The sequence below is a fragment of the Brienomyrus brachyistius genome, chromosome 22 (genome assembly GCF_023856365.1).
Source record: "Brienomyrus brachyistius isolate T26 chromosome 22, BBRACH_0.4, whole genome shotgun sequence".
In the NCBI taxonomy this organism is placed as follows: Eukaryota; Metazoa; Chordata; class Actinopteri; order Osteoglossiformes; family Mormyridae; genus Brienomyrus; species Brienomyrus brachyistius.
This window is the reverse complement of record NC_064554.1, coordinates 18,512,267-18,536,183: the sequence shown is the minus strand read 5'-3', so window position 1 is coordinate 18,536,183 and position 23,917 is coordinate 18,512,267. Positions and strand designations below refer to the sequence as shown.

Below are 23,917 nucleotides of genomic sequence, written 5' to 3'. Positions count from 1 at the left end.
GTCATTCTTGAGGAGGGTTTCCGGGTCGTCTCAGTGTGTATGAGTGTTCCCCTCTCATGGACGTGAACAGCACGGTTCCTTGCCCTGGCCCGAGTTCCCCCGTCCTGCCCGAATTTGCTCTTTCTGGCTCCGTTTCTGCGTCTCTCTGCCCTCATCCTCCAAGACGACACCTGCCAAGGCTGGGATAAAGGCAGCTTTGAATGATGTTACTTCTTGCTAATTGAAGAAGACATCAGATAAATCTGTGCTTATCCTTGCTACCAACTCGATGGAGCCGATCTTCCCAGGTAAAGACCATCAGTCTGCTTCTCCCCACGGGGCTCTGCCCTGTCTGAGCGACGTAACATGAACAGATTACAGTGAGCGCTAACTGACAGGTAATGCTTCTACTATCTCGGTCACCGTAAAGCTAAATTTGTCGTTACTTCTACCTCTGTGGATAGAGCAAGACTGGGATTCGAGCTCCGACTTCCCAGCTAACAAAATAAACTATCACCATCTTAGATAAGATGAATGGATTTATGCAATATTACAGCCAGTCCCCAGGTTAAGAACGTCCAACTTACTCGTGTACTTATGAGCAGACCGCCATAAGGCCAATTATATAAAAAACTCAAGTTAAATACAATGGTTTGTAATAACAAACACAAGCGATACTTCGTGACGCTCGTGAAGATATTGCACGGCTTCAGCGGTTCAGGTACAGTATAGTACTGGATGTAATTACTATTATTATTACTCTATAATACCAATTATTACTATGTACTGCATTATTACTTTTTGGCTTTCCTATAAATTCAACTTAAACACAAACTTAGGGAACTGATCTCGTTCTTAAGCTGGGGACTGCCTGTAATCTACATACATATCACAGCTGATATTCCGAGTTTTATGCAAAGTGCTCCTCTGTAGAAAGTGTATATGAATTTACAAGCTATTGTGCTGCTTTTGGTCCATATAGCTTTTATGCCAGTGAACGATTTACACCTCTGATGACCGTCTTGTATCATTTTTGCAAACTGTACCCAATCACGATGCACATTTCCGTCTTTCTAAAAGCAGAGCCTGGTCCTTGCATATCGTATTGTTAAGCGACATGGTTGTTTTGCCTTTGAGGGACGACTGTGGTCCTACCTCAGCCAAATCCACAATGCTGAGCAGATAAACGTTATATTAATAGAGCAGAATCAGGTGGAAATGTGACGTCCCCATAACTGCTTGTTCATGGACCATGACAGAATTGCCTCTGTTAAGGATCCCGTTGAATGTGCAGCACCTTTGACGCTACAGTGTATTATGACCCAGATTTTGTAAAAAGCAATATAAATAACCATTCAAAATATTATGGGTATCTTAACTGGGTCAGAGAGAACATATTTCTGAAAATAGTCAAAGTCATCGCAGAAAAAATGGGATTTTGTTTTAGGCCAATATCGTAAAATGAATTCATAATTCAAGTGGTTTAACTCTGTTTAGTTTGGATAACTTTTATTGTCAGACGCACGCTGAGCTCCACCTGGGTCAGTAGAGACATCGTCATTATTTCTGTGAGCTATGCTCACTAATCGAGTATAACTAAATTCAGCCATTTTATATTTAAGGTCAGCTGTGAATGACACCAGTGCCATGTGACTTTCTAATTTAGTTTTCCTTGTTCCTTTAAAATGCACAATGAAATCTGAGGTCTACAGAGTCATGGTGACAAACATAGAACACGCTGCAGAAAGTATTATCCCTCAGCATGCTGAGGCACTTGTTAGAACCTGCGCATGCCAGGTTGCTGATAAGAACCTGAGCACACCAGGCTGCTTGTTAGAACATGCGCATGCCAGGCTGCCGATAAGAACCTGAGCACACCAGGCTGCTTGTTAGAACCTGCACATGCCAGGCTGCTTGTTAGAACCTGCGCACGCCAGGCTGCTTGTTAGAACCTGCGCGTGCCAGGCTGCTGATAAGAACCTGAGCACGCCAGGCTGCTTGTTAGAACCTGCGCATGCCAGGCTGCTGATAAGAACCTGAGCATGCCAGGCTGCTTGTTAGAACCTGTACATGCCAGGCTGCTGATAAGAACCTGAGCACGCCAGGCTGCTTGTTAGAACCTGCGCATGCCAGGCTGCTGATAAGAACCTGAGCATGCCAGGCTGCTTGTTAGAACCTGTACATGCCAGGCTGCTGATAAGAACCTGAGCACGCCAGGCTGCTTGTTAGAACCTGCGCATGCCAGGCTGCTGATAAGAACCTGAGTATGCCAGGCTGCTTGTTAGAACCTGAGTGCACTGGGCCACCTGTAAGAACCTGAGGACTGCCAGTGACCCACAGAACCTGGGAGCCCCAGGTGGTGAAGCAAAACAAACTAAATATCTTAGCCACCTGCTATAAGGCAACTTTGATGACCCATAAAACACTAATTAGTTTCTGACTGCCAATCAGCACTTTGTTGATTATGAACAACCAACCAGAAGACAGCTATCATAATAGTGTAGATCATTTGTGTGTTCAGTCAAGATTTGCTATGAATTAGTACGTGATTTTTACCGTACATATGATACTTAAGTGATGTGCAATTATACGAATGTCAAGAGCAGGCACACCAGGAGAAATGTGAAGGGGACAGTGCCATGTTCAGGAGGGGGCACCTTACTGGTTGATGATGTATAAAATAAAACTTAGCATTTGTTTTCAAATCTCTTCAGGGAGCCGATGAAAGAAAATGCAAATGATGCAAAGAAAATGTGACTGTGTTTTGTTGGTAATATTTGATGTTTGGTAAACAGAAATAGTTACGGTTTGTGTTTGGCTTTTCTTTGACGTACAAATCATAACAAGGGTCCTTATTTCTCCCTTAGGTAACCAGCAACACAATTACAGCCACCTGGATCTTACTGCTCTTACGCCTAAAATCGGTAAGGAGACCAGCACAGGAGAATGATTTATATACATCTTAAGATCAGATTGTCCTTTGTCATGTGGCTCATTCTGTAATAAAGGATTTTAGACAAATGATAATGACCCCACTTCCTTTGTAATGTATCCCAGCCCCCCCCCCCAAAATTTCCACTGGTTCTTCGTGACAGAACATGCAACGCAATTTTGTCAAAGGCACACATGTGACCCAGCTGTGATTATAGTAGTTCACAGAGTTGCATGAATATAAAGAATGCTAACCAGTGACCCTGAATAGGATAAGTGGTCATGGAAAATGGATGGATGGACTCGAATACTAATGTTTCTGTGTGTGGATTGGCTGGTTTCACAGATACAGGCCCCAGTTAGAGTTACTCAATACTATTTCACCAGCAAGACCTATCGCAAACAATCCCTCCAAGAAGGGCTTTGATCGCCAAAGCTGACTCATGGAAAATTATGTAGCTTTGATCTATATTATCTATTAGCTTTGCTTTTCAAAAAGCGCATCTGCAAAATTAGAGGTCATACCTATCTGATTTGTTTTTAGTCAAAGAAGAAAACAGCAGAACAGACTGTCCTATAATATTTTCTCATAATTTACCCCTTTGGGTGTCCTACCCCAGGCCCCTCCCCTGACAATAATCAGGACACGCCCATTGGTGTATCCACATCCACATCTTCCAAAAACATTTTTCTCCGCTAATTGTTTTTGTAACCCAAAAATTGGGAATTAAGGTCCTCTTCAATTATCTCTGACAAAGGAGCGGTTTTAACATTAATTACTGTTAATATTAATTCACAATAGCAGCAATTTAGCAGACTTGGATCATTTCAAGCATCTTAAAGATGGCTAATACTGATTAATACTAATGCCCCTGTTTCTAACAATAGCAAGGTGACCCGGCAGCTATTAATGTTAATATGCTAATATGGTTGTTGGTAGTTAAATCAGGTCCTGCTTATTTTATCTGGCATATTACTTTACTTGATCCATATTTTGCCTGCCATCGTCTTAACATCATACAATATGTGACCTTTCTCAAAATTGCGACGATACTCCGCTGATACCTCCTCGAAGTGTTTTTTTTTTATTTACTAGAAGGTCAGAGTAGAATTCAGATCATTCTTTTTCTGAGGTTCTTAAGCTGAGGTGCGAACAAGCCTTTCTTGAGTGGGAATTCTAGGTAAATTGCACGCTTTGACTGATATTTGACTAAATAAACGCTTAATGTCATGGTTCACTCACATCGCTGAAAATCCCTGGTAACAGTGGAATGTTCTTACAGAAGTAAGATTCCTATTATATATAGAATATTAGTTTATAAAGTATTTTGGGGATTGTTCCTGGTAGTTTTCAAGCAGCTTGAGACAGACTCGAATTTGCATTCACTAATCTGAAAAGTACGATCCGATGCTTTGGAAATTCCTTTCTTTTGGAAAACAAAATGTTCTGTGTTTCCTGCTGGCACACATGTGGGAAAACCTTTTATCATTGACTTGACTGATGATCCCGCAGAGAATGAACATGCACTCTTTGTTGATGCGTAAATTCCTCTCTCTGTACTTGTCCAGTCTCTCTAATGCGTCCACGGCCTGTAGAACAGTTGACTTTGTGGGAGTAGATCTCGCTGCTTGCTGCAGATATCTCAGATGGCCTGTTTTTTAAACTTGCCAGCAAGGCCCTTAGAGGCTCTGTTGGGCCTCCTTCTACTCCATCTCCAACCTCCTGAAGGCACGAGCCTCTTGAGAGTGTTGGAGGGTGGAGTTTGCGGCCCCGAGTCATGGGAGAAACCATGGCGGCCAGTGGATGACCCTCGAGCGTCACTAGCCCCAGAATGTCGCTCCATGCTGGGATGCTGGTTTCTCCATAAAATGTGACTGTCTGTTGATTTATTCATCGCCATGATCTTCTGCTCTGCTCGCTCTCCACAGAGAAACCACGGCTGAACAGGATTCTTACCTCGCAGACCGAGCCCTACGACCTCTCCTTCTCGCGCTCCTTCCAAAACCTCGCCCATTCTCCTCCCTCCTACGAGATTCCGATAAAATCCGACTTAAGTAAATATTCTTCACTCAAGACTTTAAGTGGGTGTACTTTGATTAAATATGCCTTCTGCACTGACCCTGAGGAGAAAGATTATCACCTTACTTAATGAATGAACACACAAGGCCATAGTTCAATGTCCTACATGTATGGTTATAAAAGCATCACGGCCCAATCTGTAAGAAACTGTAAGAAAACGTAAAATTGAACCAAAACCCCCACAACCCTGTTCAGGGAAACCAGTTGGAAGATAGATGACTGCATGAAATATTACAGGTGCTACTTAAAATGATCGGCAGCATCTCACCTATCAAAAGCACATAACCCTATCTATCCACAGCAGTAAGTGGCTTAAGTGAGGATTTCTTACTACCAGTCAAACAATCCCTTTAACCCCAAAAGCACATGAATCAGGCGAATCAGGACAGCCACACAGCTTAAAAAAGCCTGCAGGAAAATCGCCAAAACCCAACACTCTGTGTTTTTCTGCTAAAATTAATACATTTTGTGCTTCTCTCTTATTCAGAGGGCTTTCAGCTAATGGTCCCTTCAAGGACATTATAAATTACTTTGTTTTAAACCTTTCAGTTGAGCCCATGAGATTTGGAACCCTCAAATTACCAACTGCTAACTAATTAAAATGGCAACCTTATTCTGAACACGCAGTCCTAAACATCCTTCAATCGGTAAACTACAAAAAAGGGACTCTTATCATTGTATTTGCTCTTAAATGACCTCCAATGACATTAAAAAGCCAAAACTCAAGTATATGTACTATTTTATCTCATCCTCCCCAAAACTGTTTCACTTCATTTTACACATTTTACTCACAAATCCTTTTTAATCTGTCAATAATACGGTAAATAAATTCCAAACATTGTTCCCATTATTGTGCTTTCAGATTAGGGGATTATAAAAGTTTAAATACACTTCTTGTTTGTTCACAGTCCATCTCTGTGCCTAATCATTCACAGTCAGCAGGATGTTGTTTGAAGTCTAGATTCTGATACTGAGAATATGAGAAGTTACTTGTTTTTTAAAACTAAAGATTACACATTTTTTCTCAAATACACATCATGGACTAAACAGCTACACCATTCTTCAACATGTAAGACTAGAGAAAAATTAAGTATTTAAAACCACCGATAAGACAGTTCTAAGAAATGTTTCTCGACCTCACGCTATGTCTCCCCACACAGGTGACAAGGACTTGGATGACTACTATCCCCGGAAGCACCATTTACCGGAACTGCCACCACGGGCAATGCTGCCTCTGCACATGGACCAGCAGGTGCCCCCCCCGAGGCAGCGGCCACGCCGGGTGCAGCGCGCCATGTCCCAGGACCACGTGCTGTCGCCCGAGAGGGCGCCCCCACGCGACTATGGCCTCCCGACTTTCACCCTCTCCCCTTACCACGGCCGCATCCTGTCAGAGGAGCAGCTACTGTCGGCTGAGCGTCTCCAATCCCAGGATCCCCTGCTCTCCCCTGAGAAGATGCTGACTCTGCGTCGCCACGGTCACCGGGACAAGGTGATGTCCCGCGCCATGTCCCACGCCGACATGCTCATGCCCACCACGCCCGTCATGGACCGGCACGTGAAAAAGATACATTTAGAACCCAGTCCCTCCGTCGATGCGTACAACACCCTAACGGTGAACCAGTGCACCTCCAAGAGGCAGGCCTTCGCTTCGCGACGGACGCACACGGTGGATCACCTGCAATACATCCCCGGCCACCATCACCACTACCAACGCACCGCCAGCAAGACGGAGGTGACCGTTTGAGAGGACGGAGGTGGGGGCAGGGGGTGGAGGGCGTCTGTGAGGAGCACAGTTGCCAGGAGTAGCACGCTGGTGCGTCTCTTGAGTGCCACAATCCCATTGGCCAAGTATGTCTCACACTTCCAAAGGTCAGACACGTTAAAACTAACCGACAATAAAATGCATTTTCAGCACCAGCTTTCCGGTTTATCGCACGAATGAAATATGAAATAAAGTAGCTGTTCTTTTGACGAAGGCTGCACCCTACACACTTAGGGTATCTTACAAGGGCTTTAGAAGGCTGGCACGGGAAGAATGGTACAGCTCGTCTCTGTGGTTTACAGTGTGAGGAGTGATATCATACCGACGCAGAACTAGCACCAAACGTATTAAACTACAAACAGGTGCATTTCACATACCTCCCGTCCGCGTCTAAACAAACGAAAGCGGCGTTAACGTTTCGACACGTGCCTCGACACACTCCATTTAAATAGCAGAACAGATCAGCGGGTTAAAAAGCACAACCTACTGAACTTTTTTAAAATAAATAAACTATTCTTTCAATTACTTTTCTCTCTCAGTATTGGCCAGCACATATCCGCTAATAATTAGACAATTATGAAATAATTTCCTTCAGGCAGACGATTGTAAATAGGCTATATTAGCAGATGGTATGAGGGGTTTGGGATGAGGGGGTCACTTATGAAATGAGTTCTTCGCAGATACTGACTGCAGTTTCCTACGCAACACAAAACTTCATAAGAGGATAGTGGCGTGTGTGTGGTGTGCGTGTCACATCTGAAATGTTAGAGGAGACGGATGAACTGAGCCAACATCAAAGTACACCGTAGCGCAACATCATAACACCACTGCTAACAATTTTTTTTCACATTGTAACCATGCATCTCTTGTATGAAACACTGTAATGTGTGTGCTTGGTTGGGACCACTGCGTTCATTTGTACATTTTGATAAGTCTGGTGTATATAAACTTAAAATCGAACTCGAAACGGAATAATTGCTGTCGTGAAATGGTCACATTTGTCGAAACCGTCCTGTGTAACGATCGAAGAAAATGTCAACTCAATTAGCGTAGTGAAGAGAAGATTTAAACTGTGAGTAGTGTGTTCCGATGTTTTCATTACGAAGCAATGCCTTATCTCGTGGGATCTCATAAGCCAGTGGATTTTTTAGTCACGTGTTTCGTCCTTTCACACTTTCATCGTTAATTCCGTAGACTTGCTTCTCATCTTTATTTTCTAGCTTTCAGAAATTATGTAAAGTTGTACCAGCAACATTTAGACAAAATAAGCGATATACCTCAGACTTTTTGGAAACGACTGATGTTAAGATGGTTTACGTTACGTGAAGTTGTGGGAGGGGTGTTTTAAACCCTTTAATATTTCTACGTTTTTTTTTAATGTGGAATCATCCAAAATTGAGTTTGGCATGCGTGGCCAAAATTACAACGCAATCTAATATTTTTCAGAAAAGAACAGTTCTTATCGTCAGTAAAGAAGAGATTACTTTCTATAACGGTAAACGTTTTGGAAACATGTTAATAAACACTTGAAATTATGATCGTTAAATATTCCCACATATTTCTGAGCCATTATGAATTGTTATGTATGCATCTGCATTTGCAGACATGCAAATACACTGCAACAGTGACGTAAACCCAGTTAAGCCCGTGAGTCTCATAGCTGGTCGGGTGCTTCCTGCCTGGAATCGGTACGTCCCGATACCCCGAGGAGACATTCATATTCAGATCGGGGCCAGGAATCCGTAACTGTCAGCAAGAACTGATGACTTACGCAAAAGAGACGGAGGGAAAGACTGTGAATGTGTTAGGGCGATAATGAGCGTCACTGGGCAGCGCGGCACACCGCTTCGAGGAAAAGGCTGGTGCGATTTTGTGGCGTCATGAACTCTCTGCTCCTCGCGCTTAGTGTGCTACTAGTGATCATTTTAGATCCACACTTCTAAAGGGATTTGCTTTGTAGTTTTTTTTTCACTTATTAGAACTTCTGTAGGAAGCACTCACTTGCATAAAAAAAACTTAATAGTACTGTAACAATTTTCCTTTGAGGACAATGCCTCCATTATGGGGTAACGTGGTATGTTTGTGTTTAGGTCCACTTACAGACTCTGTGTTTATAGTAGTACTGATGACGAAATATCTTTGTATCTGTGACTTTGCACAAATATGGGTTATTCATTGAACGAACTTCTACACGAGCTGCAAATGACTGTTTTTTGCGATGTTCTTGCTCTGATTTACTCATAAAAGTGCGTTCTGTATATACCGTATAAAACCATAACCAATTTAGTAATCAGCCTAAAGAACAACTTTTTTCCCCAATTCTATAATTTATTTATGAATCAGAAATAAAGGAAAACAAGCTATTTCTGAAGTGAATTGTTAACTACCTGCAAAAAAAGATTAAATAAACATGGACAAACTGCAGAACAGTTTTACAAAAGTGTGTCGACCCTAAAATGCGCTGCCTTTCCATCTCCTGCGGAAGAAAACGTTGATCGGCGGGGTTCATCTGGAACAGACGAACACATCATGGTAACTAAATCCCTTGGAACTAATGAGCGATCGCGAAATTCGACTGCATTTGACGGCTCGCAGACGGCGGAACACGGCGCTGCTGGACTGGAGCTTCATAGTCCGGAGTCACACCCGGCTCCGGAACAAATGTGGAGACCAACGTACTTAAGCAGGATCTTTTAATATTGGATATTGGGATGAAACTTAAATGAAACATCATTCTATATCTACCAAAATGTTAGAATAACAATATTAACTGTTTCACCAGGTAATTATGATGTCAGATATTGAAATAATTATGTCATATAATCCAATAGTCTTTTGAAGACTTGATGTCGTTTTTTGAAAATAAAACCACGGTTCATATTACGCCTGGGTTTATGACCGGATGTGTTCCTTAACAGGGCAGAAGGTGCTTGATTTTAGGATTCAGCTTTTGTTTTCTGAGAAGTACCTATTTTGTCCATCCATCCATACATTTTACAAACCGCTTATCCTACTGGGGGTAGTGGTCCGGAACCTATCCCGGAAGCAATGGGCACGAGGCAGAGAACAACCCAGGATGGGGGCGGGGGGGCGCCCGTCGCAGGACTACCTATTTTGTGATGGTACATAATTAAACTGGACAGTAATGGCGCCGGACGAGCCGCAGTAGCGGTGGCATCCTGCAAGAACAGTGAACGTTTGCGCAAACACACGCCCTGCATTCCTCCACAGAGCTTCAAAAACTCCATAAAACGAGCGTGAAGTTGCATTTTCCCCATAAATTGGAAAGAAAGTAGATATTTATTTATTACCAGCTAAAGCGACTCAGGTTAAGTACCTTGCTTAAATGCATTTATAGACCAAAGAGATTGTTGATATAATTTTCACTGTGTGAGTAAACGGGTTTATTGCTATTCACATCGTAAAGGGTTTTGCAGATAGAATCGCACATTTTACTTTCTTTGAAAAATGGCATTCTCTGGAGAAAAAAAACCCCTTTTCACACAGACAAAACATTTAATCTAGTCGAAGAGGCAGAGCTATCTCCGAGAAATATGTGCTGAAAGTGCTGGGTAAAGAAACGAAGGAAAAGAGATTCCGGACCTCAAAGCAAACACCGGCAGTCCAGACGAGAGGAAGCCGCCGCGACTCGTCTGTTAATGAGGGTCGCTGACGCAGACGGAGGCTCCAGACCCCCATCCGCAGTAACATACGGGCCGCGTCCACGCCAATCTCCGCTGCTGCTGGACTGGGACGCCGGTTTCCAATAGAAATCGCTGATGTAAGGGATATGGGAGAAATGAATATATTTTTCGGTTCTGCTTTGCCTTTTTGATTGGCGCAGGCAAAGTTACAGTAACAAACTTAGAAATATTCAAATGATGTTGGGCCCCAAAACCCCTCATAGTTTACTTTAATAAATTAGCATTTTAGTCATCATCTGATCAAGAGTCCGAATTCTCAGCATTCCCAGTGATTCGAATTTATCTCGTTTAAACTCGGGCCTTGATTCTGAGTTAACAGCTGCACCAGTTTAAGAGGCTCCATGGTTATTTCACGAAGTTGTCACGTTTTAATTTCTAATCTCAAGCAGTCAAAGACAAAACGCGAGGGGGTATTCCTGTGACTCCACCAACCACTTACGATGATAAACAGGAACTGCAGTTTTACAGGTAGAAACGTGGCATCACTGGGGTCTGTCCTATGAATGGCATTAACATTGTATATTTTCAGTCACTTCTCTTGTTAACACATTATAAAGTAGTTTAAGGCGCTTCAGAAGCTGAAAACTGACTGTTCAGCCAAAAAGATTATTGTCAATGAATTGCTGAGAACAATGAAATGGACCTGTTAAATACGGGTAAACAACAATATGGTTAACTTGGGCTTAGTAGTCGTGTCATATAGACATGCACTCTAAGGGTAAACATTTGTACCTTTGCTTGTCACTGGGGCTGTACCCTCAAGGGTCTGCAAATTGTACCCTTAGCTGTAGGTAATTGTACATTTTAAAGTACAGAAATGGACTCTGGGGAACATTTCTGTGCCATTGATGGTACATTAAAGCTGTTGGTACCTTTGGGATGTTCCTGAGTCCATTTCAGAACCTTAAAAGGTACAATTATTAAGGATACAGGTCCCGTGAAAAGCAACGGTACAAATCGGTGCCCCTTTTTCTGACTGTACTACTTGTTCTACTGCTTTCCCCACAATCCGACTATCCACTACAAATATTTTTGCTGCATTAATGAAATCATTCATCGGTATGAGGTAATGCTGATAAGACGCCGGATTGTATGCGAGATGCTGAAAAAGAGACATATTTAAGGGAAATTTAACTGAACTATGACGTGTCCAAGAAACGCAGATGGTTTAATCAAAGCCAGTTAATGATTTTGTCGACAGTTTCTCTCAATTCCGGTGTATCACGCTGCTAGTTAAACTGAGAATTGATTATAATTTGTACCGCTGTGCTGACATTTGTCTTCCGCTGAATAAATCAGTGCCCGGAAGCTGCTGTGATTTCTGTCGGAGAAACTCGTGTTGCGTTTATGGCTGAATGCGAAGTTTGCGAATTGCTCTGCAGGGAAGCGAACGATATATTAGTTAGTTGTCCTGTAAAATCGCATATTATGCAACCGTTAAGTCCCAGTCTTCTCTACCAGGGAGAAACCATCCCTTACAGCAACGCGCCTTTAGTGCTACAGGGATATTTCCGGAGACAGGATCCCCACGAACAGGGAGAAATATGCAGATGTATTAAATTTTCATAGTAAACCCTAACCCTTCACTATAGGAATACCCAGACTTAGCCTATGGACCTGTTGATGTCTGCCAGTCTGCCGATAATTCTAGGTAACGTGTCTCATTTCACAAACATCGTAATATAGGAACCCTGCTCCCTGTCGCTTAAGATGGAAACGTTACGGTCCCTGACTGTAAAGTAACAATCTAGTTACAACCAATGAGATTCAAAAGCAAAGCTCACACCATGGTAAGTTCTGCAATTATTAAAATTAGTATCTGGGTAGCAAGTTGCTGGTAAGGAAAAGCACGGTACAGAAGTACAAAAGCTATGAATGACGGCAGGACTTCAAACAAATGAGTTTTCATAGAGATTAATATTTTAATACTGCTCTATACCTACTGCAATCCACAGTTTGGAGTACCAGTGTAAAATACCGAGAATGCCTTTTTAGGATAGTTTCTACATATTACACATACCGAATGAAGGCTGAAATAATTAAAATAACTTTCATATGAGAAGAGCTGAGAGGAGAAAATGGCGTACGTCTTCTATACATTTACGTAAGAAAACGGATTAGAGATAAAACCTTCTGTACGGTCCTGTAATCATCTACATATGGATACAGGGTTGGAATCGCCGTTTGCTCTTTGATACCATCTTGTACTGTACTCCATAAACACAGATTCATACAAAATATATATATAATGGTAACTTCGGTGCACCTTAGTAGGGTCCCATTTGCGTTTGAACAGCACTTATATTCCACATGACCTCCACGTTTTGATTGTTCAGCAACTTTTTCCGTCTTTTAATTGACGCCATTCTAGTTAAGCACCTTTTCCCCCTCCTGTAGCAACCTAGATTTATGCAGCTGATGCCCATGACTCGCATTCACACTCCATAGGAGCATTACTGCCCCCTGGAGGAAGGGGACAGAAATTCCACGGCAAAAGCTCAACTCATGAACTTCCATGAACTTTCATCAACTTCCTTGAATTTTCTTGCAAAAAAAGAAAAAAGAAACATCCTTGGGGCCAAAAAAATAAATGAATTTGCTTTATTAACAAGCCACAAAATAAAAATTATGAAGAATCTGCAAGCAATATATATCAGCTTAAATTAAATGCATCTGGTCACATCCATTTCATTTGTCATCATCATTAGTTCAACTAACAAGTTTCTGTGTGCTAAGCATGCAGCCGTCACTGCACTCGTCCCACCACGCTAGCTGGCTTTCAGCCTTTTGCTCTCCTTCTCCTGCCTGACCTCCTCCAGCTCCCGTTTGCTCCCGTTCCCAGTCTCGGCGTCCTCCCTCTGCCGCAGGTCTCGCCGCTCCCTCTTCTCCCTCCGCTCCTCCATCTCGCCGATCTCCTCCGCGAACAGAGCTTTCAGCGAGGGCACCATCTTCGGGATGATGTCCACGTCACCCAGACCCACCTGTGAAAGTGTGGGATAATAACGTGAGACAAAGCCCACGATCATGCTTTCAACCTTCAAAAGAGCTGCATCTAAACCACGAGTCAGTTGGGAACTTCAACCTGGTGAATGACAGGGTGAAGCTACCACGGCCATCTCCATCATGCATTTAAGTGGGCGGGGACTCATGCGGTTGGATGAAGTTCACCATTTAAAAACACATCATCCAATCAGCATCGGCAGTTCCAGGCCTTCACCCTCTTTGCCCAATCAAAAGGTAGGAAGTCCGGAACCTGACATTCAAGACTGACCCAACCCTCAGTTTTCCACTACTTTGCCCCAGGAGGAAATTCCCTCAAGTTCTGAGGGATTCGCCAGCCTGACGGAAGCAGTTCTTACACCGAAACCCACCCCCCCACAATCGGGCAGGAGCCCAGCTTTTAAAAAGGAGGCAGCACTTATAATCCTCAGAAATGGCACAGTAACAAAATTCGTATCATGCAGAAGATTCATAAGCAAACTGAAAACCTGGGCTCTTCAGAATCGACACCATTCCTGCGTGGTCATGCAGCAGTACACGGCCGTCTGAAGCTTGAGACTCGCCAGTCGGTCGCTCACCTTCATGTGGTCGAAGGATATTCCCACCCGGTCATTGAAGTCCGCGTTGAACAGGGGGATCTTGGCGTACCTCTGGCTGAAGTGGTTCAGCATGATGAACTCTGCGTTCATCTTCATGCCGATGTCAATGGCCTGAGATGTCGTGCTACGATTGAAGCCAATTCGGTCAGTTCTCGGGTCACTTCATTCGTTTACCACCCTAGTGGTACCAAATGGAACTGTGGTCCAAATTACCAAGAACATTAGGCATCTTTAGCACTTTTCCTTACTTTTCCTTCTTACTCCACTGTGATCACAGGGGCTCCATTCTCATATCCAATCAATGCCGAAAGACACACTTAAAAAGCATTAAATCCTTCATGCATACTCTTTTAACCAGAGGCGGAAAGTTCAGGCCCAGAAAGTACAAATCCAGACCAAGGTTTTGTTTCAACCAACCAGTTGAGTGTAAAGTCATATTTACAGAGGACTGGATTTCCACTTTCTGCCTCTGCATTTGACTACATTAAACTGCTCCATCAGGGAAAGGTTTCAGGTGGCCTGCAGGTACCTGTGACGCTTCTCCCTGGCTTCCTCCTCCATCCCATCCTCCAGCGTGGCCTCATGGATCAGCAGAGTGGCGCTCTTCCCTTGGGAAAACAATTGCAGCCGCGTCACTAAACGCCAAACCGTTTGACCGACACCCACAACCCACTAGCAACCAATCGCTAACCGCGAAGCCAGGCGCTGCGTGCGGAGGAAAGCACCTTTGCAAGTGAAAAGCTACTATTGCTAACACAGAAGCTCGCAAACCAGCGAGGCAAAGCTGGCCGTGTGCTTCTGACGAAAAATCAACGGCATTTTGGCAACATGATAGTTCGTAGGATGGTTGGTCAGCAGGACTAATTATGCAGTTACCAGCATGCTTTGCAGAGCAATTATAAATACGGTAAACTAATATACATATTCTTGTATTCGTGTAATGCTGAATAGAATGTGTTTGAGCAGGGAAGCCTGCAAACTGTTGCACACTGGCCCTCCAGGACCGGAACTGGGGAACCATGATCTACTGGCACCCCTATAAAAAGTCCTCCCACGAAATCCCCGGTCCCGCCCCAGAGATATGAGACGCCTGAACAGAGGGACACAGTAACACCTAAGAGTTAATGAGACACTAAATTTCCTGCTTGTGGAGGACGCAGCCAACACACCCATCTGGACCAGGGCTTCGGACGGCATGGTGTCTCCTGAGAAGACGATCTTCCACCCGGAGGGATGCTGGAGGCTGCAGCCGAAGGAGCCCCTGCAGTGCGGCACCATGCACGTCTGCAACTGCGACGGCGGGGGAGTGGGTGTGGTGTGGAAAGAGGGAGGGAGTTGGTTACACACGTGTATGCAGGCCATGTCCTCAGTGGCCAAGCGGGGGCTCCCGAGTATCAATACTGCGATTAAATCGAGTCACTTCAATTTATTAATTCATTGCAGTACTGGGTAAAACTGGTGAAATCCAACTTTAAAAATATACTGCTTACAGCATATAGCCTAACTGCACCACAGTGTCAAACCCTGCAGTGAAGTGTCCATCCCTGAAATGAAAGTCAGGCGTTTCATTCGGCTTTTTTTCCTGCACATTTGCAGCTTTTAAAACAGAAATGAGCAAACCGAGTGAATAACGAAAGGCAGAGTTTATGCAGCTGGGAGCGGAAACGTGCAGCGACTTCACTCAGGATGCCGACTCATCCTCGGGAGTTTAAGGCCCTTAATACCTGCTGTTTACATTTGGCCCATTTTTAAATGATTAGCTCCATTATTTAAATACAGGAGTGTCACCCATCAGCATCCCGCGGTAACACTGAGATGCAGTGTGATGTATTGAATCGAAACAACTCATATCGTGAGGACGACTGTATTGCGGGCTTGTAGAGATAGAGATGGACACCCCACCCTGCTCCCTGCATTTACCTTTTCCAGCTCTGATTTCTTCAGCATTGCCTGGATGAGAGATTTAGTCTCATCACTGGGCTCCACGCCCCCATCGACCAAGAACCGTGACGGGATGATGCTGTAGGAGGAAACGACCACAGATACAAAGCAGTACAGCTTAAATCAGCCTTTATTTTACATGAACACTGTTGCAGGGAATATGAAGCTGAATCCACAGGGATGCACTGTAACACCTTACAGCAGCTTTTCCAAATCCGGAAAATCAGGGACCCACGGATAGTGGGGAAGCAAAAAAGTGGGACCGTTCCATTTCACTTCAAATCGCTCTGAGAAGAAGATGGTTGATTTTACATGCAGTGCTCACAGAAAGACTTGGGACGCTTGCTGAACTGAGTAAAAATTGTTGCAAATTTATCGGTTTATTACAAAAACTATTTTATTCATTTGTATCATATGAGAACCAGTAGATTTAAGCAAAACATTTGTTTCGAGCAGTAATTAACTGAAACCCAAATTATAGAAGTTCAAGAGCTGTTCCAAGGTAGACTGTTCGTCAGTTTACTGGGTGCTTTGCAATTAGTAACAAAACGCTACATGTTTGCGTTTAGTGTCCCTTTGGGAGCTACTGACTACAATCACAATTAATTACAAAATGGGAAAAACAGGACTGAATGACTCAGCCTGTCAATGGACTTTTGTGATGAAGGCAATTAGTTCTAAATAAAAATGTTGCAGATTAAGACTTTCTGTGAGCACAGCATGTAAAAATCAACCAAACCCTGCTCAGAGGAATCTGAAGTGAAAGGAAACAGCGCCACCTGCTGGCGGCATACTCACGCGACATGCTTGAGGATGGGCTGACAGTGCTCATCATACTGCTGGAGCCAGTGCATGATCTGAACAGGCGCCACCAGGTACACGGGGGCAAAGGGTTTGCCCAGAGTCTCCTGGAGGATGAGAAAAGCAGGGGGCTGTGATGAAACCTCTGCAATCCACATACCACCCAAATACAACTTGGACTCCCTGCATCTTGGGTCACATGACCATTTCACTTTCAAAATCAGAATAAAATGTAAACAAAAGCAAAAAAATTTAAAAATTTAAAAAAGGTTGAACATGATGAAATATGCACTTGACTATTAAAATGCCTACTTACCAAAGCCCTCTCTCTTTGATACAACAAATGCAGCAATCCCTACAGGCAGGAGAAAAATTTCAGAAATTTCACACCTAGTTATTTAGAATTAAGGAATATGATAGTGATGGCCAAATGAAGCTTCATGAACCATATGCTGTAATTTCTGACACCACTAGATGGTGCTCTCTGTTCAAATAAAGGGCTCAATGCATGCCTCAGAGCAAACCAAGAGCGTCATCTAGTGGGGTCAAAAAAATGGCTTCATTTGGCCATCACTAGAATATGGCATAAACATTTTGTTTTTTATATAAAAATGCTGGGTCCAGGCCCTGAAAGTACGAGCTCACCGTGTGATGGTCGGCATGCATGTGAGAGATGAACACAGTGGACAGCCTCGTCAGGAGCTCGTCCACATCATCGCCATAGTGACGACACAGCTGGCCGAAGGTGCCCTCGCCACAGTCAAGCAGCAGAGATTGGCTAGTGCTGGGGTGTCAAGCACCAGAGCAGTTACACACACACACACACACACACAAACATCTAAACAGGGACCTTCCATTAATTTCTATAGGAAAAACCCTAATCCCAGTCACAACACCCTTAAGGTTACGGCTGGGAAAGGGTTAACTAAAAAGTAACCAAACAAAGTAAGAGTTTTAGCTTTTACACTTTTTGATTGCATTATAAAACTGAGGGGGTCCCAAAGGGGCCCAGAAAAACGTCCCCAAAAATACAGAAGGTTTGAGGTTTTACCGCACTATGTGGACGCAATGGCGCAAACCCACACGCATAAGGAGCAAAGACGCCCAAATCGTTCAGCTAACGTTCCCGCATTGCCTGAACAGTCACACCACCATACCTAATATTCACCAGCGTTCCACTGACATTCCTGATCTTCATGGGAAGGGAAGACGCTGTGCCCAGGAACACCAGCTCCGGGTACTTCCCAGCTCCTCCTGAAAAGCACCACGCCCCTCAATGTCATGTGACTAAGGTCATGTGACTCCCAGGCAAACAGCCCGGCGGCCAGCCTCACCATCTCGCGGGCCTCCGTCTGCCGCCTGCAGCCTCCTCCACTCCTCCAGCTCGCCGAGGAAGTCGGGCAGCGCCATAGCCTCCCTCGCGAACTCGTCCGTGTCACATGTGGGGATGGCGTCCCTGGGGAAAGGACACTGCGCTATATGACCCAGCTAAAGACCCACACCCACCTGCTTACACACAGTGGCATTTTTATTGGATATAAAAATTATCAGAACATCCTAAAGGTTTTAGAGCAATGTTTCTCAGGGTCCCCAAGATTGTCCACATTTTTGCTCCTTCGCAGCTCCAAGAGCACCTACACCAGGTACTGGACATTCCTGATTGGCTGGTAGGGAGCAAAAAAGTTGACTGTCTGGGAGTCCCTGAAGACTGGATTGAGAAACACTTGTCTATACCATTTAAATAGCTGACATTAGATGAACCCGAATTACTTACAATTGCGCGTATGTCTGCAAGCACAAAACGACAGTGGGCTTAATTTTCATGCACTTATTGTCATGTAGAAATAGGCCAGTGAAAAATGGCTCCTGACACTAAATGGTCAGGCAGACAAACCCCTCTCACCTCTGCCACTCGACCTTGGGCCTCATCTGGAACTTCAGCAGACACTCGCCTCTTACGCTGGGCGCATGGATGGCGGCCTGTGATCCCTAGGATACAGGAGACTGGTGTTTTGATGAGTCGGTCTACAGAGCAGAAATTCAAGCCTCCTGATGTCACATACATCGAAGAAAGAAGGATCACAGTTTCGTGCTGAGAATCGTTCTTACCCTTCAGTCATGCAGCATAAGCCCTTACAGGGGCTCTGCCTGGTGCACAGACGATGCAATCCAGTAGTGATGGTCAAATGAAGCTTTGTGAACCATTTGCTGTATTTTCTGACACCACTAGATGGTGCTCTATTAAAAAAGGGCTCAATTCATGTTCCAAAACAAACCAAGAGCGCCATCTAGTGGGGTCAGAATTTACAGAAAATGGTTCATGAAGCTTCATTAGGGCATCACTACCGCCCAGTATGTGTTATCACCTGTGCGCTCTGCTTACCTTCGCCATGTAGGTCTTTAGCTCTGGGAAGATTTCAGGGTGAATCATGTTGAGCTGGGTCTGAATCTTATGGCTCCGCACATTGTGAACGGTGCTCACGTGCTCGTTTAGAATCAGGTGCTCTGTCGTGGGCCCGAACCTGTCAGCCAGCACAGCCAATAAGGATCCGCATGGGACGAGCGGGTCTAAAAGCGGTCATGTGACTTGAGGCCGCTCCAAGTGCAGCTCCGGTCACATGGCTCCACTGCAGGACTTACCTCTCCATCCACTGCTTGTACTCTTCCGTTTCTAGGACAGATTCTGGGGTCATGTGGACAACCAATGCAACAGGGACCTGACCACCACTCTGGTACCTGCAGATGTAGAGCAACTTCAACAGCCACACTTATTCATTGCCGTCCCACTGCCATACACCAGCTTCAAAATTGTCAAAATCGCCCATGTACAGTACAGTGACAAAAACAGCACAAACCTTCGGTTTAATACATCTTTCAGGAAGGTTTATAAAAAGTTTTCCCTCATGCCGGTCATACTGGGGTAGCATATTTTAATTAGTCGTGAAAGTCTTTAATGTCCTTTCTGCAGACAGGTAATAAATCAGTTGCCAGGACAACTAAAGCACATGTCGTCGTGACGATACCCGCGGAGGGTCTCATTGGTGCAGAGGGGCTGGACGAACTCCAGTGAGGGGCACTCCAGCACGATGAAGGCGTGGCCGGGGTCAGCGGGGGTGCACACTTCGTCAGGGTGAATCTGTGGAAGCATGACACTAGTGAGTCCGGGGGGGGGGGGGGGGGGGCACATACAGTGCTGTGCAAAAGTCTTAGACAGGAAAGTTCAAAGCTATTTATCTGGGTAGTAAGTGTACATGTGCTCAGAACATAAAAACAATGCCACATTAGAACATATAAAAACTAAAAGTAAACTAGTAAAAAACTACTGTTCTTCAAGAAGTTACTGATATCCTGTCAGACGGCTAGATGGCCGGTTCGTTTCCCAAATCTCTCCTTAGGGGCACCTTCGCCATTACATGCGTTTGTTCAATCTCACCACCAGCCAACCTAGTTTATTTAACTGAGCAAATGAGGTATCGATCAGCCATGTGACACCAGCCGAGCCGAGAGACACAAGGCTGCACTGGACGGACGGCAGAAATACTGCAGTGATTTTAGGAGAAGTTTAGAAATGACCAAGCAGACTCACTTTGACGGACCTTTTCACGTCAACAGGAAGATCATTTGAGTGTCATTTTCTTAACTTCCATAAGGCTCCTCCCAATGTACCGTAGGAAACCTACAGTTAGACTAACCACATCCAACACTGCTACAGAAAAACACCGCAAGACGAGAATCGCTCTCACCTCCCTGCCCTCAAAGGTCACCGATCTGCCATCCTTCAGGGCGGCGATGATGGGCCCGATGGCTGCAGTGCCCCTGCCGACAGAACCACAGGCCAGTTAGCAAAACGCCTAGAGCAGGGAGAGAAGGTTTCGCGTTTGTCGGCAGAAATGTGTCCTTCGAACTTACGGGGTTCTTCGGAGGAGCACAATTAGACGTAATTAAGTCCATCCTCTGCCTCTTCCCCCCCCCCCCCCATTTACCTGCCCCACATTTATACTTTGTTCTTCCCATTTGCTCATTTATTGTAGATGAGCATTAAACCAGCTGATGTCACGCTAACTGCTCTAACTGGTTATATAACCACAATGGTTATATAAAGTGGACATTTGATCAATGTGTTTTTTTGAAAACAGAACAACCAGCAGGGGGCGCCATAGAGTTTGCTCCTTCACCCATAACCAACAGGTAAACCAGACGCCACATGAGCCACCGTCTCTGGCCAGCTACTTACACAGGTAACCCAAGCTCTTTGGCTTTAAGAACCAAGAAGTTTCCCTTCTTCTGGTTAAGCTGCAATAAGAAAATGGTACAATGCATGAAGTGAGTTTTCATTGGTTTACGGGCAGCTTAACAAGGGCGCCGATCACAGCCTCTTACCTTACAAATAAAGGCAACGACTAGATCGGGGTCTTTGGTTACTGCTGATCCTGCGCCGGCACAACAAATGGGACACATCACATCACATGACATACGCTGCCTGGCACTCTGCGAATCACCATCCCGGCCGCAGTGCCGTCCTCACCTGGGCCGTCTCCAGCGTCGGCCGGCTCGGCCCCGGGGGAGGACCGCCGGCTTGGGGAGCGGCAGGTGGGGGACAGGCGTCCTGCAGGCTTGGCTGGAGATCACAGAGAGAAAAGGGGTAAGGAAACAGAGCATAAGGGACGGGCTTCAGGTGTGTGTTTGGGAGGGGCAGGGGGATTCCTCAGTTTCTACAATGACACAGCGGCCAAATGTGCCCGAATGATCCAAATTGCCCCCCCTAGATAAACAAACCACTCAAAATTTTAAGAGTTGGTAACATCTTCAATGGCAAAACAGTGACACTATTAATCCTCAGGGAAAAATTCTCTATCCATCTTGCACTGAAACACAGCCACATATGCATGTGAAGGGAAGTGGGGGGTGGGGGGGGTAGCTACCCTGCGAGAAGCTGAGAGTTAAGGGCCTTGATGAAGAACCCGCAGACGTGTGACTATTCTCAGAATTTCAGCCTGAGAATCTGTCAGACTTAAGGTCCAGCTGCCACACTGAATTCCCCAATTCACATTTCATAACAGAGATGCTACTCACCAAAAATGGGTACTTGAGTGACCGACATGGTCTCGTCAGAGTACTGCGGCTCAGTGTAGGGGCGTACAGCTTTGGTGACAGCCAGACATAAAAGCATTAACAAGATGCGTTTCTCAAGTACCTTTAAACTATCAGAATGACCACATTTACACAAAAGGGAGAATGTTAGAAAATTGAATACCTAATTTGATTTCATTTAGAGGTCCGGAGAAGACACGAATGGCACTTAGATACTTCTCCTTGGAATCAAATGGAAAACAAAAAAAGGTTAACTGTACTTAAAGTGACAAAGTATGGAGGCTAACAATCCAACTTGAGCTGCATAACTCACCAGCTGAGGCGGACCTGAGAGAACGCACTCCGGAACGCCCGTGTCTTTCAGCGTCAGTATCATACCTGCAAAATACAGCGCAGATCACTCGCCGGGAATCTCTGCTGTGTGTGTCCCTCTATTGGCAGAATGACCATAAACTGAAGCGGAAGTGCTTATCAAAATATTCGTTTTCTACATTTTCCTTAGGACAGCCCTTACACGACACTATTCAGAGAGATTGAATTAGTTTCATACAAGTTATGTAATCTCTACTTACAGCTTAATAAAATGAAGCATTACGGAGAGAGAACCTAGACGTTAGTTTAATGTTCTCACCACATAAACCGCCAACATTATCGTAGCTCATCCTGGTTAAAAAGATGTTGTCTAGGCGAGAGGCTTTCAGTCTGCAAGTGTAAAGCACAAATTATATTAACGGACTGGATTCTAAACACTAGTATAAATGGCAAAAACAATGCATGCCTTTTGCCAATCGACTTACTTATGCTCGTGCATCAACCTCTGGGTCCCTTCTCCACAGTTGAACAAATACCTGTAATCGTTGCAGTTGTTTACATTTGCAGTATCAAGGAAATAAGTGCAAAACTTAATATCAGAGAGGATGTCGTAAAAAAAATCAGGTTCCGTCGTTCATTACCTGTTGTACTCAGAGAAAACGTACAGCGATGCTCCATTATCTCGACTGCCTGCTCCGACTACTTGTATGTATACAGTTGAAGCCCCGTGTAAGTCAACGTTTTTTCGGTGTTCCTTGATCTTCACGTGTCGCAGGGTGTCTCTGGGAGGCTTGGGTTTTTTCGCTCTCGGTTTCTGATTGTTGTTTGTATTAGAGGCCATAGCCCGCGATATAACAAAAAGAGTCCGAGGAAAAATATTTTTAACCCATGTATTGGAATAGCATTGACACCGAGTCGTCGCTGAATATTTAAGAAGTAGGCCGGCGGTCGTTCTTATGTCCAAAAATGCTTTTCTTATAATAAACATCAAGGCAGCAAATGCGGTAACAGGTATTCAAATTTCTTCTTTTAATCGAATTCCCTAATAGAATAACATTTTCATTATATATTGAATTCTTTCCGACCACACATACACCACATAAGTTCAGCAACGTGAGTTTACTGCATTTTCTTCCGTCGCAGCATGATGACGCCACACAGATATGCCTGACTGCAGCGCTTCTCAAACCTATTTATACGCAGTCTCATTCGTCCATTGATACTCATTATGTAATTGACTTGGTATTATTCACAAGATGAAACCTACAAACGGAAATCCAAAATAATGGCTTCTGTTCAATGCCAAGATTTCAAAGATCATCCAAATTGTTGAAATTGTCAAAATAATAGATGATATACATTTCACAAACTGCAAATCTACAACGAAGTTCGATTGTTTCATGGGTATGGTTCCCGGGACATATGCCATAATTAACTGATTGCATATAAACCTACTTATGAGTCACTAGAACCACCGCGGGAAATATATATGGTGCGATACACGGCAAAATGGATTGATTTTCTGAATCGGCCGTTACAAAAGACATTTGCCCGGGACCCGATTTATGCAATATATATTTGAAATTATTTTACGTCGAATTACATACGATGCAATAGGAATAGTTGAAGCAAAGTTTCAGGGGAAACTAGAAAAAAAACAACCTTAAAACGACTACTTAAATGTACTGTAACGTTTATATGTCACTATTGTGTT

The 23,917-nt window shown here is 44.3% G+C and overlaps 2 protein-coding genes across 3 annotated transcripts in view; one reads left to right on the top strand and one right to left on the bottom strand.

Moving 5' to 3' along the window:
• Positions 1-9,618, top strand: part of LOC125718514 (protein shisa-6) — a 41,902-nt gene extending 32,284 nt beyond the window's left edge. For both annotated transcript variants that reach the window (XM_048992418.1, XM_048992417.1), the window contains exons 6-8: positions 2,847-2,903; positions 4,840-4,965; positions 6,151-9,618. In XM_048992418.1, coding sequence (XP_048848375.1) covers positions 2,847-2,903; positions 4,840-4,965; positions 6,151-6,737 — 770 coding nt within the window. In that variant the 3' untranslated portion in view covers positions 6,738-9,618. The remainder of the gene's footprint in view (positions 1-2,846; positions 2,904-4,839; positions 4,966-6,150) is intronic.
• Positions 9,619-13,046: 3,428 nt separating this feature from the next.
• Positions 13,047-23,365, bottom strand: elac2 (elaC ribonuclease Z 2). Its single transcript, XM_048991664.1, has 24 exons — positions 22,845-23,365; positions 22,689-22,739; positions 22,523-22,593; positions 22,205-22,269; positions 22,055-22,112; positions 21,874-21,942; positions 21,326-21,418; positions 21,181-21,230; positions 21,035-21,093; positions 20,544-20,616; positions 19,824-19,936; positions 19,441-19,536; positions 19,184-19,322; positions 18,704-18,789; positions 18,135-18,256; positions 17,958-18,054; positions 17,446-17,584; positions 17,117-17,155; positions 16,798-16,907; positions 15,979-16,078; positions 15,228-15,348; positions 14,588-14,666; positions 14,038-14,182; positions 13,047-13,440 (listed from the first exon to the last, which is right to left on the bottom strand). Exons 1-24 carry the CDS (start codon positions 23,189-23,191, stop codon positions 13,228-13,230), a joined length of 2,535 nt encoding a protein of 844 aa, XP_048847621.1. The 5' UTR covers positions 23,192-23,365; the 3' UTR covers positions 13,047-13,227.
• Between the last annotated feature and the right edge of the window lie 552 nt (positions 23,366-23,917).